We start from the raw sequence: 14190 nt of genomic DNA, 5'->3' as shown, positions 1-14190 counted from the left end.
ATTTCCTTCCTTCCTTCCTTCCTTCCTTCCTTCCTTCCTTCCTTCCTTCCTTCCTTCCTTCCTTCCTTCCTTCCTTCCTTCCTTCCTTCCCTTCCCTTCCCTTCCCTTCCCTTCCCTCCCCTCCCCTCCCTCCCAGAGTCCAGCGGTCCACCTATGAGAATGTGAACTTGCGTAGTGAGCAGAGGAGCAGGCTGGAGCCCAGCCTCCCTCGCTACCATGAGCTGGTGGTGATACAAGAGGAGAAGAAGGTACTGCCAACGTTTGTCTGCATCAATGTATGGTCCTGAGTGTCTTGTTTTATCCCTCTGTGTCACCGTGTATTGTCTTAGGTCCCTCACACACATAGCTCGTGTGCGTCTCTGTATAACCATGAATTGTTGAAGTATAAGTGTCTGTGTGTGTGTGTGTGTGTGTTTGTCTGTACCTAGTACCTATATTTGGCGGGGTGGCAAGGTCAGTTCAGAAAATGTCTAGAAAGTGTGTCTATTAGGGGTGTGCATCTCTCCTTTATATGACGATCCGATACGTATCTAGATACATGTGCTAAGATACGATTCAGGGACGATACATTTTAATGTGGAACGATTCGATGCGATTCGAGGCAATGTACTAATGATCCGGTGCGATCAATCTGATAGATACAGTTAATATTCGTTTAACGTTAACACAATAATTTTCTATGAATTAAAATAATGCGGAGACGCAGGGCGCGCGCGGAGATATACACAAACACAAACGCGGACCCGCCCGCTACCTTAAGTTTCATTTTCCGGATTCGTATGGAAACGGAATGAAATGTGTTGACTGTCTTGATATCAGGCCGAAGCTTCACTCAACCGAATTGCAACGTTAAATCGCTGCGGATCGACAGATTCTTGGACATTTTAAATGGATTCAGGGGCCTACGTATCGATGTAGTCGCATCTGTGTTAATCCAACCAGATACCGATTTGTTTCGGTGAATCGTAACACCCCTAGTATCTATGCATATACGCTATTTATCATAGTGGACATATTCATCATATATAGTCATCAGAAAACCCAATGGGGAAAAATGGGGCCTGCATTCTGATTTCCAAGGCCAAAGCTAATTCCTTATTCCCATTGAGTGTGAGGTGCCACAATTATCTTGGTTTGAATTACCTGTGAACTGTCCCTGCACAAGATGTCTAACCTTATCCTCCCTGCTCATTAAGCACATCTACAATTCAATGCAAGTCCCTTTGATGAATGTCTGCTTAACTACTCAATAGTATAAAGTTAGACATAGTATGCAGGACATAGTACACCCGACAAACCATCTCATGATCTTGTAGGAGGATTATTATTATTATTATTATGGCTCATTCACATGCCTTCCAACACACATCATTGTCAGAGCAGAACACTAATTTGTGCTGGGCTGTTAAATATTGTAAGTAGTATATGAATTCTTAATATAAATACTGCTCTGAAGTCATGTCAGCACTCAAGATGTAAATATTTAGTTTACCTTACCACCCCTAGAGGGCAGTAGAGCATAAGCTTTTTGCAGAAGTAGCCGCACGCACAACCGCACCCGCACGCACTACCGCGCCCGCACGCACAACTGTGCCCACACGCACGCATGGTCACACGCACGCATGGTCACACGCACGGTCACTCAGTCATTGATACACCGTATACGGAGGAGTGGTGGGGAGTAACTCACCTGTGTATGAACTTGAGCATGCAGCCAGGATAAGGCTACCTGAGCCCTCCTCCTTTCCTCTCCGCTCGCTGGCTTTGAGTGGGTGAGGCAGAGTTTGAGAAACGCCTGGCTACGTTTTATGGGGAGCTGGCGGGGGTGGGGTGGGGGGGGGGGGGGGGTTAGGTGAACCTGCCCTGCCTGTCAAGGTCTTCATCCTCTCTGTTCGGTTTTCTTTACTCGTCTTCTCTCATCTTCTCTTTTTGCCCCCCTTTTCCACAGCCTCATTCGTTACTGCAATGGCTTGCAAGATCTATAGACATAGATGTGCAGATACAAAGACACTTGATAGATGGACAGAATCTTTCTATTGGAGTAAAATACACTCTGTGACTGCTGCTTCAAAGTGTGTGTGTGTGTGTGTGTGTGTGTGTGTGTGTGTGTGTGTGTGTGTGTGTGTGTGTGTGTGTGTGTGTGTGTGTGTGTGTGTGTGTGTGTGTGTGTGTGTGTGTGTGTGTTCACTCCTGCCGTGGCCGGACCCCCTGCTGCCGCTTAGTCGGCACTCTCATCGGTCATCATTAGTGTTGTACCTGACACACACACACACACACACACACACACACACACACACACACACACACACACACACACAGCAGATGGGTCATTACCAGCAGCGGGGACACCCTGGACAAACACTTTGCCTTCCCAGAGTTTGGCCAGACACACCAGCTCTAATGACCCCGGGTGACTGCTGCTACTGTGGGGCTGGCGGGGGGCCTCCATCTTACGCACAATAACTCTCCTATTAAGTCAACACACATTCATAAAGAAAAGCTCCTCCAAGCTCCAAATAATCATCTTCCGGGATTATGTCGTCGTAGCCACTGGCGACAAACAAGGAAACCCAGTGCTGCGATGCGTCAGAGTCCCTTGTCAAGTATCAATGGCAAAGTTAAATTAGCACAACGCGGTCAAGACATTTATTGCTATTTGAAGTTTACAGCGGTGTCCAGATGAGACACTGATATATGACACATTTCCTTTGTAATGCAACAATACTGGATAGAAGGTATCACCCACTATTCACTATAGGTGGATTGTTTGAGTGTGGCTGTGTGTGTGTGTGTGTGTGTGTGTGTATGCATATTTAGTGAGCCCCTCCGCAAGCACTTGACCAAACTCCCACCATGCACTCGTGGATAATTGATTGTCTAAATCTAGCTCTGTGTGTGTGCGTGTGTGTGTGCGGCGTGTACTTGACCTCACACGTCTCAATTGACTTAAACAGGCCCAGGAGAAGGGAGGACGGCCAGCGAAGTGCTCTCGCGCCTAATTAACCTAACGCACGTGTTTGTGTATACTATAATATGCATGTGTATTCACACGCTTCACTGAGCCGCTGAGAAAATTAACCTGGCTGTTCCGGACCACGATCCTATCAAGTACAATGCTTGCGGACGCTGCAACGGTCTTTTTCATCTTAGCTGGATGCCCTCCATTTTCCTATGGGAGTTACAGTGTCATTTTGAGACATGATGGTTTGGACTATGTTATCCGGAATTGACCTTCGCCCACCTCCCTGTTTGTCGGCGAGCCGCAAAGCCAAGGTTGTTGCGTTACGAATGCATCAGGCCGCCTGGATACCCAGGATCAGTGTGTCTCCCCGCTGAAGTACTCTTTTCCCCTCGGTAGAAATACTGCAAAACAGATTGATTTGAAAAGTGAAGGAGTGCAACATGTTTTGCCTCACAAAGAGCTGATGGTTTTGCAGGGGCTTTGTGTCTGTGACTCCACGAACGATGTCCTTCATAACGTCTCTGCTGGCAACTGATAATGCTGTGAGTGTAATGAAGCAGCTAATTGTTGTAGCCCTAGACTGCCACTAAACAACCATGTACCACAAATACTGTGTGTGTATGTGTGTGAGTGTGTTTGTGTATGTGTGTGTGTGTGTAACAGCTTTAATTATGACTCAGCTTTAGTCAATTTCGATATCTTCTCTCTTTTACCCTTTTTATCCTTGTTCCTCATGTTCCCATCTTGTTTGTTGTTGTTGTTGTTGCTGTTGTTTTAAGTACAACACTTCTCTGTTCTATTCGATGACGACCCTCCGTATGAACAAACCATTCACCCACTCTTCTTCGGGCTGCACTCCTCATAGATATATATTGTGTTCAGTAAAAAAAGTGTAAATGGTAAATAGACTGCATTTACACAGCGCTTTTCAAGCCAGTGGCCACTCAAAGCGCTTTGCCTAACATTCACCCTGCCTAACCTAGCCATGCAAGGCGAGAGCCAGCTTGTCGGGAAGCAGTAAGGGTGAGGTGTCTTGCTCAGGGACAGCTCGACACTCTAGCTAGGAGGAGCCAGTGATGGAACTAGCAACCTACTGGTTACCAATCAACCCGCTCTACCTCCTTAGCTTCATGGCGCCTAGAATGTGTTTGTTTAATTTCCATCCGAAAAAACAAAAGTGAAACTAATCACCAAATAAATTCTGCAAGCGTCACTGAAACATAACCCTCTGTTTAAACGTTAAGTTTACGTCCATTTGTGTGTTCTCTACCCTCCACCAGAGCGTGCCTGGTCCGGGCCAGTACCATATCCGGGGTCAGTTTGACAAGCCTGTGGATGGCAACGACAACCCATCCATCAGCTGTCCTCCCTTCCTCTCTGAAACCAAGGTACGCTGCAGACAGACCTACCCGTGCCCCCTGTCTGGCCTTGGCAGGCCTTCACGCTGGGGGGGGTCATTTTATAGAGCGTGTGTTTATATCACTATGGGATTTCGCTGAGTCGGGCTTGTTACTTGTGTGACCTTATTGTGACCTTTACCCCTTTTCGAAAGTAAAGAAGGTAGAAATGTTTGTGAATCTAGAAATAAGGTCAAAGTTCATAGTTCCTTTGATAGGATCGCATGCATGTCTTGTCTCTCTTTGTGTCCATCGACCAATGCATCCTGTAGCCCTCTGTCACCGTTAAAAATAAACCATACTTTGGGATCTCTTTTTTTTAGTTTGGCCGATAGGAATGGCAAGCACTGGACGGAAGTATTTTTCAGAGTTTGACCAACGTGGGCTTAACGCGTTTCCTTTCAGGGGGAAATTAATTGAGTAGCTCCTGTTTGCATGCATCACATGCCAGATTAGTTTCTCTATGGTGTGGTGGAGTTGTTTGCTCAACCACTGTTTGTGTGCACAAAGAGCAACACAATCGAAAATGTGATTGCATTTATTCTCGTATAATGTATGCAATGCGTGCGGTTTGAATAGTGGATCTTATATCAGGTCCCAGTCGCCCTTTGCATGGGCGCAGTTAAATATTTCCAAATTTGTGTTTGTTTTCCCTATAACACTTTGAAATACAGAAAGCAATATGTATTCATTATATCTGCACAGAATGATTTCCTACGGTTGTTTCATAACCTTTTTTTGGTATCATTGAATCAAAAACAATGAATGACAATAAATTGTATCTTGACTGTATGATAATGACGAGGAAGGTCTTTCGCGAAAGTTCTTTGAAAATATTTTATGAATGACACGGTCTCTTTCGCCTTAGAAGGCAACAGAGAGCCTGTAGCGTACGAAGTAAATAAAAAGTGTGTTGTGTTGTAGGGAGTCAAGTGTTGTTCTGTACATTTCACTGTGGCTTTTTGATAGCTCGGGGACCTGGTGGGCACCGATGCCTCACGGCAAGAGGAAGGTCCTTGGTTCTTCCAACGCCTTCTGTGATCGCCCCAGGTTCAGGGTTGCTCCTACTTCCATGCATGTCAGGGTTTTTAGCAAGGCGCTTTTGTTAAAAGTGCACTTGTTTCACGACAAACAAACCGGCCCAAGGCCGCAGCAATAAGGAGAATGATGGTGGCAATAAGGTAGAAGCATATTAATTAATTCCAAATAAACAAAGGAAGGCCACCAAGCTATTTGCGCAGAGTCATTGTTTATTCGTTAGTCATTATTATTTAATCAATTTGTGATTTTCTTTTCGTCCCTCGCTGTCCTTTCATGATGTTCTTCAACATCGAGACAACCAGAAGCCTGAGGCTCTGGGGAATATTGAAATGACGAGAGAGAAAACCAAATCCTCTATTTGAGTCACTGCTCCTCAAAGGAGGCGGCAGACTTTTGAAATGAACACGTTAGATTAATTTTTAAATCCAAGGTAATGAGCCGGACCCTTGCGGTCTAATTGATATGCGGCGAGAGCAGGGAGGCTTCGGATGGGGGTTAGGATAAGTTTATTTGAAGACTCTGCGGGGAGAATATAAAATATGTGGAACGGCGTGTTTCTAAGTCCCATGGATGACTGAGCTCCCATTTGGTGTTGTCATGCCGACAAGCCTGTGCCCGAGTGCGTAGAGCTGTCTTAATTGACACCGTGAACACACGCACGCACGCAAGCACGCACGCACGCACATACACACGTTAACATCTGGAGGAGGAGACACATCAAGGGGCCTCATTTATAAAGTTACATGTAGACACATTTCGCACTACAGAAATGTACTTCAGAAATAAATCAAAAGTCCCCGTCACATACTAGCTCTCGCATCACAACTGTTGATGGGCGGTCAAGGAAATGAATGTGTCTACTGCTGGGACACTACTGACAGCTCACTAGAAGCCATCCGTTTTTTTATTTCAGCACAGAGGGGTGAAGGCTGTCAGTGCCTGTGTTAGTGTTGGCATGTGAAATGTAATGTAACAGACTGATTTTATATCCAAGACAAAAGAGTACAATAGATATTGCGGTGCTAGGGAACTGCCAAAGCTGAAAAATATGTTTCATTTCAAATGTTTATTGCTTCACAAGGAAGGGATATGTTTAATCCAGGCCACCAGGCCGCCGAATTGGGGAGGTTTAGGTTTGCGTCCAATAGAATCTGGACGTCAAGTGAGTGGCAATACCTTTTTTATTCTCAATCTTTCCAAGAGACCAGAGGTTCAGAGGTATTCATAATGGTTCAAAGCCTCTGTCTAATGTTATCCAACTACTATCAAGACAGACCTTTGTCATTGTGAAATGTTGTATGTATTTCTACTGATGACATGTAATCTACTAATCAGTGTACTCATTCATTACATTAAACCTAGGCAATGTGCAAAGTATTGAATTGTTTTACAAAGTGCAGCACTTATTATTCTTAAAAAAGTCCTCCATGCGTTATAACTTTGTGTGAATTTAGTTTTTGAAGGAAGCACCACTACCCTTCCAAAAAGCAGGCAAAAATGTAGAAGCAGTAATTATTATTTTCTGTTTCCAGAACATCATCTGTTTAGAAGGAATTGTAGATTCTCTATCTTTATCATTCATAAACGTATCAATATAGATTGCCTATCATCTCCTTTATTATGTATATAACCGTGGGTCACAGTTTTGAGAATTGATATGCATTTACATGCATGCATAAGCTCAAGGTAAGATATAGACTCATAAGAATGCTGAGGAATTACCCGTAGGTGTGGTTTGGGAGTAACGTGCAATAAACCAATGAGAGTGCCAGCTCCCTGGCACTCTCATTGTATCAAAGTATCAACTCTGACGAGTTGATACTTTGACAGTGCGTTTGCAGTCTCCGATGAGACAGATGCATGACCATATGAATTCCAAACTTCAAATGGCTCAGTTTATGGCCAAATAATATGGCCTAGTTCACACATGGAAAAGCGTTTTCTTCCACAACATCAGAAACACTGAGTCCTCAAATAAATTTCGGCAAAGAAAACTTAACAAACCTATGATATGCGGTAGTTAGTTAGTTAGTTATATGCTCCTTATAACGGCTAGCCGTTGGGAGTTGCTGGACCGGCCCAATTGTCGATCCAGCAGATGTCTTCGACATCACGACATCCGTCAACCACATCAGTCAGGGTTAGGTACCTTGTCATGGAGACCTCGACACTCATCTAGGAGAAGCTGGGGATCGAACCTTCAGGTTACCAGCCAACCCGCTCTACCTCCTGAGCTACTGCCTGCCTGCCTGGTAGCTATGGTTCTATTTAATGATATACGCAATAGAAGAAGAAATGGAAGAATAGAAGAAAATATGTGTTTGCTGTACGGTGTTTGCAGATGCATTGATTGAAAAGTACAACTTATTACCGCAGTATCAGCTGTTCTTTCCCAAAAAGTTTACCAAGAATGTGTGGCTAAAGGTAGATGAGAGAAGAAAAGTGTATGCGCGAGGTGCACAAGCAACATTATGCATGCGCCCTTAAAATAGCATCTGAACAACGCGCCACTGACTTTAAACCAGGTATTTCCTGGTTTGTGGCGCAATTGTTTTCTGAAACTGAAAAATAGCACCAGGGAACATTTTGCGCCAGAAAAACTAGCAACGACACATGTGTCAGTGTATTCAAGGATTCAAGATAGGGCCCTCTGTGTGTGTGTGTGTGTGAGCCCTTCACTCTTCTAGTTCAATACTCTAACGTAATCCATTTGCTATAATGAGAATGCGCCATCAAAGTTTCATGGGCGTAATATGTGTGTGTGTGTGTGTGTGTGTGTGTGTGTGTGTGTGTGTGTGTGTGTGTGTGTGTGTGTGTGTGTGTGTGTGTGTGTGTGTGTGTGTGTGTGTGTGTGTGTGTGTGTGTGTGTGTGTGTGGTTGTGTGTGTGTGTAGCAACCGCGGGCCATGACCTGGTTTTCCATGGCCGCATGCTGCGTTGTACTGCCTTGCTCGACCCTGTGAAGTCGTCCTCCCCTCCTGTGGGCATGCATGCATGTGTGTGTGTGCACGTGGGCATGCACGCGTGTGTGTGCACGTGCGCATGCCAAAGCCTCATAAATGATATTTTTTCCGTAGAGAAACAAGCAACAGCTTCTCAGATCTGGGTCTCTCCCAGTGGGGGGTTGGTGTGTGTGTGTGTCTGCGTGGGGGGGGGGGGGGGGGGTTATGCCGGTATCCTGCATCGAAAGAAGGAATTCGAAGTAGGAAGAGGAAAAAGAGGGAAGAGGGGGGCTGTGGGTGGAGTCGGAGGGTGGTGCGGGGAGTGTATGAATGAAAAGATAAGAGGAACAGCTGGAATCTTCCATTTCAACGGCGCTCCCAAATGTTCCCCCTAGGATCAAAGCCCCCACCACCACCCCCCCTCCTCGCCACGCTTTACTCCTTGACATCTCATTCCCCTGTCTCCCCCCGGACCCCTAGTCCTCCGCTGGTTGGCTGAATGCCGCCCTGTCTTCTTCTTCTTCCTCCAATGCCCATTATTTCACCTCCCCACTCCGCACGTCAACATCACCTTTTGCTCCTTTGTAATCCATCCCTCTCTCCGTCCTTCCCTCCCCCACTGTGTCACTGTTCTCTCTTCCCTTTTCTTCTTCTTCATTTTCTCATTAGAATTTCTTATGATTGTAGTTTTCTTTCCGCTTAAAAAACTCCCCCTTTACTGCTACAGGGGAAGCAATCTCAGACATACAATGTCTGTCTGTCTGTCTGTCTGTCTGTCTGTCTGTGTAAAAGCAGTTTGCTAACTTAATGATAGCAGTTTGGCACATAGCTTACAGATAGACACTTGTAAGGTCTTTTGGAAAGGAAATATCCAACCGCATACGGAGAGATTAGAAAGCCACAAAACCAAAAATAGTCTGATTTTCATGATAACGAGTGATTTCTGAATAAAATATCCCACTTATTTCTGTGCTGAATCTGAACGTTTTATGCATCAAACCTCAAAAATCGACCCAATGTTAGACTGAATTTGAAAGCCCCACTTTAATCATGACTTACTCCATTATGTTATTCAAAAAATATATTGTTTCTTTCTTTAAGTTAGTAACTTCCTTCCAAACTTACATATAGGATACAACACAGAAAAGCCCTTTTGCTCTTTTGCATCCCATGCATCATGAACCTGCAACATCAGTCCTTGTTTTATCACACATTTTACGGGCAGAAATTTACCCGTTAAAAAATGCTGCATGTGAAGCCTTTAATGGCAAGCTTAAAAATGTCTTCAGTGACTATAAATTAGGCTTCAACAAGGACAGTGGAGAGGCCAGTGTACCTTGACAGGTGGCTCTGTCCTGCAGTATAAATCCAGACTCTTAATGAGGCTCTTTTAGGACACCTCCTTGCGGTGATACAAACTGCCACCACACTTCTTGTGGCGCTATCCTTTTGGCGCTTCCTCATCTTTTATTTTTTCCTTTTCTCTCTCCCTCCCTCCCTCCCTCTCTCGTTTTCTCTGCTCTTCTTCTGTCCCGACCGCCCCGCCTTGCACTCACCCTGTTTATCATGATTTTCCTTTCCTCCTGCTCGGTCAAATGCTTGATGATTCATCTTTGTTGTTGTGGATGTTTGTAGTGTATAATCTGTGTCCTTTCTTGTTCAGCCTGTCTGGATGTGGCCAGTTTTATACAATCCATTTGTTGAGCATATCTTTCTCTTGTGAATGCAGATTTCTCCGTGTTATGTAAATTTGTCTGGTACGCTAATTTCTTTAAATTTCAGTGCAACATTTGTATTGGATATCAGATATTGGTTTTACATGTCAGTAGCACATGTGTGACAAATATCTAATCTCTAATCTGTGTTTCCCTTGTGGGGACACTATGTTGATGTGCAAGTGCACCTGCACAGGCGTGCAAGTTCAAGTGCACGTGCACAGGCGTGTGCAAGATGCTAATGACCGCGTTCACGGTGCTGATGGACACAGAGAGGTTTTAGTGTGATCACTGATTCAAGTAGGGCTCTGTTGCATTCCAACAGAAATGGTCCCTCACAACGGTACAATAATATAACAAGCAATAGCATGTGAGCCCAAATGTTGGTGAGACACATTTCTGTCGCATTTAAAGTTCAGTGGATAAAATAAGTAGCAGCTATTGGTCAGGTAGCAATGTTGAGATTACATTAACTGAATACCCCCCCCCCCCCCCCAAATCAATCAGTTGCCAGTAGGTATTTTCGTTTGGCAAAGAGGGACATCGTTTTTAATTGCACCAAGATCTGTCTTTGACGGCTCTAGCCTGCAAATATATCAGTTAAACTAGTCCCAATTGGGTACCTTTGTCATAGTCACCTTGGTCTTTGCACATGTTGTAGGACATGGCGGAGGTAACACCCTATTTTTCTCAACACACAGTCAGCTATCAATAGTGTGAAATTACATTCATAGACCTACAGATGTCGCTTTCTGTTATATGTATTGATCATTCATATCGATAACTTTGTGTTCTACAAGCTAGTGTTAACTTGTACTAGGTTACGTGAATATAGGTTGCTTTTGATAACACGAGGTTGTGCAGTTGCATTGCAGTATTGTGTACTGTAATTTTATTCTTCTATTGCAGAACACAATTTTACTGTATTTTTCCAGAAAATGTCTCAAATTTCATTAATAACAATGTAACATTGAGGGGTTGCAGTGGGGGAGGAACCTATGTCATATGCTTTTGAGTAAAAAACAATAGCATTTTAGGCTATTTATTTGAATGGCTGAGTGCAGTTTCACTAGTATTCCAGTGGGGGTGCTGTGCCTCTGCTGGATACATGTAGGTGGAAACATGAGCATAGGCTTATGTGGAGGCAGCAGCTTTAGTCCCCGTCATCGTAGTGGAATCTGAATGAGTGACAAGACGCATTCAAAAACACTCAAAAGTCTCTTGTCTGTCTCCCCTTTATTTTTCTCCTCTCTCATCTCCCCCTCTCTATCTCTCTCATTCTTCCTGCCACCACCCTATCTCGTCTTGACGATCAACAGAGGTTCAAGTCAGCCAAAGAAGAGGGTCCACCGGTCGGGACGTACACCGACCCGCGCTGTGCCCTCGAGCTGCTGAAGAGACCCCTGGGCTCCAAGAGGGGCCCTTTCGGAGGAACCGCAGTCCGCTTCACGCGCCAGAGTCTGAAGCACTCCACACCAGGTGGGTGCGTGTGCGTGTTTAAAGTGCTGGGCCATATTTGCATGATGCAATATGCTCTACCACATGCATGTTTTGTTTGCGTTTTGAGCCGGCCGTTCGCCATTGTTTGAAAAAGCAGCAGTGGAACGTAGCAATGAATGAATTGGTACCTTTTTCCAAAGTTGGATGGGAATAGTGGGCTGACATCGCACCAACAACCCACAGAGTTATGTTTCATTGGTTGTAGGTCCCATTTCCCGGGCTGTGGCTTTTGAACTAGAAGCCAAACGGCTGCCTCAGGATTTATGAGGTGTTCAGCAATCTAGCATTAAAAAACGTGCACACAAAATAGATAGAATTGCAAAAAAAATTATGAAAGGCTGGTTTTTGGACTACTAGACACACACACATGCACATACACGTACCCACAGACGCACACTTACACATACACACTCACACTCACACTCGCACTCGCACTCTCACACAATATTTTGGACTCTGCCCAAAAATATCGAAACGTCTTCCAAGACACCGGACACGTACGTACAACCGTCCCTGATTAGGTCCTGCTCTCTGTATTCAGGCCCAGGGTCCTACAATATGTTTGATTGTGGTCTCGCCCAGGAGAGTGTGAAGAGAGCCACTCTGGAGAGCTCAAGGAAGGGGGGGTTTGGCTGCCATGCCCAGCGCAACTCCGTCTTCCACAACGTACAGACTCTGGACGCCCCCGGCCCCGGGCAATATGTGGTAGGGTCCAGTCTCTCCGTCCGTCATCTACCAATCGGTCTCCCTCCCTCTCCTTGTCTCTCTTCCACTAAGGGAGTGGGCTTCTATCCATCCGTCTCTATCTTTGTCTCTCTACCACGACCACTCTCATTCACTTTGCCTGCCTCACTCTCTATAAATATATCTCCCACTGTCCCTGCCAATGTAGCGCGCTTGGCCAATTCTTATCCACAGATAAGAGCCATGACATAATTGAACTGGATTATTAATCTGTTTATGGATAAGGGGTTGAGACATCTCTCATGCACTAAAGAGGTTCATGTTTGCATATCCTTTGTTTGAGTCTTGTGTGTATGTTAAAAGGTGTTTGTGTGTGTTGTGTTTGTGTGTGTTTGTATGTGCATGTGTTGTGTGTGCGCATGCATGTGTCGTGTTTGGGTTCCGGCATATAGGTGACAAGGCCTTCAGAGGAGCTCTACAAAAAGCAGCCGATGGCAGTATTCAGATCAGCCACCCAACGCATGGCGGCATCTCTGCTGGCTAAGGTAAGCCGCCATTATGTCCGTATCCTCTCTGCATCGCCTCTCTTGCACCACTCGTAAAAGAAGAGCTTTACGATTAGGGTAAGCTTTCGTGTGCTCATGGTTAGGGTCAGTACTGACTTCACACAGAGGGGGCGTTGTTGAGGCGCTCATTTATGATAAATGGCAACAGCTGAGGCGGCAGGTGAATCCCAGAGAGAGCTGTGAATGTGAGACTACGGTGAATGTGGACCTGCGGTGAGTACCCCGCACCTTACCCCCTAGATAGGTAAGATGCACTCACCCAGGGAAAGCTAAGGAACATACTTAAGTTCAACTCACCACGTAGGGACAGACTTTACTACTTTGCCCCCCCCCCCCCACATTGGTGTTATAGCACACGCCCACTCAACACGAACAGTTCTGCTGGCATTATGTGTGTGGATGGCAGCTGAAGGATTGCTGTTTAGAAGCGTTGTTGTCGATGCTAAACTCCCCTTCACTCCTTGTGTTTGCCTTGCTTACGCGCGTTGGCCTATAGGACAAGCAACAGCTTGTTGCTTGTGTTCATTATTGCATTTGTTCATTTTACATACAAGACATGTAAAAAAACAACAAAATACAGAGCTCTTGGTTTCGATCTCCACTTGAACGTTGTTAGGTGTCTTGCGTCTCTTCCCGCTGCCCGGCCTTGCTGTGTTTCCACATCCTGTTCTTCGGCCACCCTCGGTTCTCATGATGCAATTCTACTTAAAAAGAAAAAATAATTGATTTAAACCCCCCCCCCCCCCCCCCTTTTCAAAAAAAGGAAAAGGAAATTAGGCCATCACAGCGGTAGCTTCTGACCAACTACTTTCAGAGCCTTGTTTTCTAGCAATTGGATTTATTTGGGCCCTGCTTCTCCTCCTGTTGGAGCGGCTGGTTCGGCAGAAAGCGACAAGGTCATGAAGCGGTTTCTCCCTACTGTTCAGCCTCCGGGTGACTGTACCTGATTGGTTTTACACAGACACAATAGCAAGGGCTACAGTTGCCGTCTAATGGGATAAGGGAAACCGTGGTTATTCTATTTCAGCATCGAAAAGGCCATTCTTTTTTATGCTTTTTGTCATTTCTTTGAATTTTGAGTTACTTTCATATTCAACTCGTCCACATTTAAATACCCATCGCCTGAGTATTTACTACACCAATTAAATAAAAATTATGTTGAAAACTGTGATATCAGTCATATAATTTATATTGATTTCAAACCAGGAGGTAACAAAGAAATGAAATAACTGAGGTTTATGTGAAAGCATTTCAAAACGCCACCTTTTTGAATTTCAGTGGGAAACTAATCATAATCAACAATAAAAGGAATTTCTTCTGCATGTGTAGCATATAGACTCGCACTGGGTTTGAAGTTAATGGAGAACTGGTATTGGCGTTTTAA

The 14190-nt window shown here is 44.9% G+C and overlaps 1 protein-coding gene across 1 annotated transcript in view; it reads left to right on the top strand.

Annotated features, from left to right (window-relative positions):
- Positions 1-14190, top strand: part of stpg2 (sperm-tail PG-rich repeat containing 2) — a 51024-nt gene that overhangs the window by 5373 nt on the left and 31461 nt on the right. Inside the window, exons 6-10 of the mRNA XM_056593233.1 lie at positions 137-248; positions 4243-4350; positions 11376-11535; positions 12098-12261; positions 12693-12785. Coding sequence (XP_056449208.1) covers positions 137-248; positions 4243-4350; positions 11376-11535; positions 12098-12261; positions 12693-12785 — 637 coding nt within the window. The remainder of the gene's footprint in view (positions 1-136; positions 249-4242; positions 4351-11375; positions 11536-12097; positions 12262-12692; positions 12786-14190) is intronic.

This window comes from Gadus chalcogrammus, chromosome 6 (genome assembly GCF_026213295.1).
Source record: "Gadus chalcogrammus isolate NIFS_2021 chromosome 6, NIFS_Gcha_1.0, whole genome shotgun sequence".
NCBI classification, from domain to species: Eukaryota; Metazoa; Chordata; class Actinopteri; order Gadiformes; family Gadidae; genus Gadus; species Gadus chalcogrammus.
This window is presented reverse-complemented; position numbering and strand designations above follow the sequence as displayed.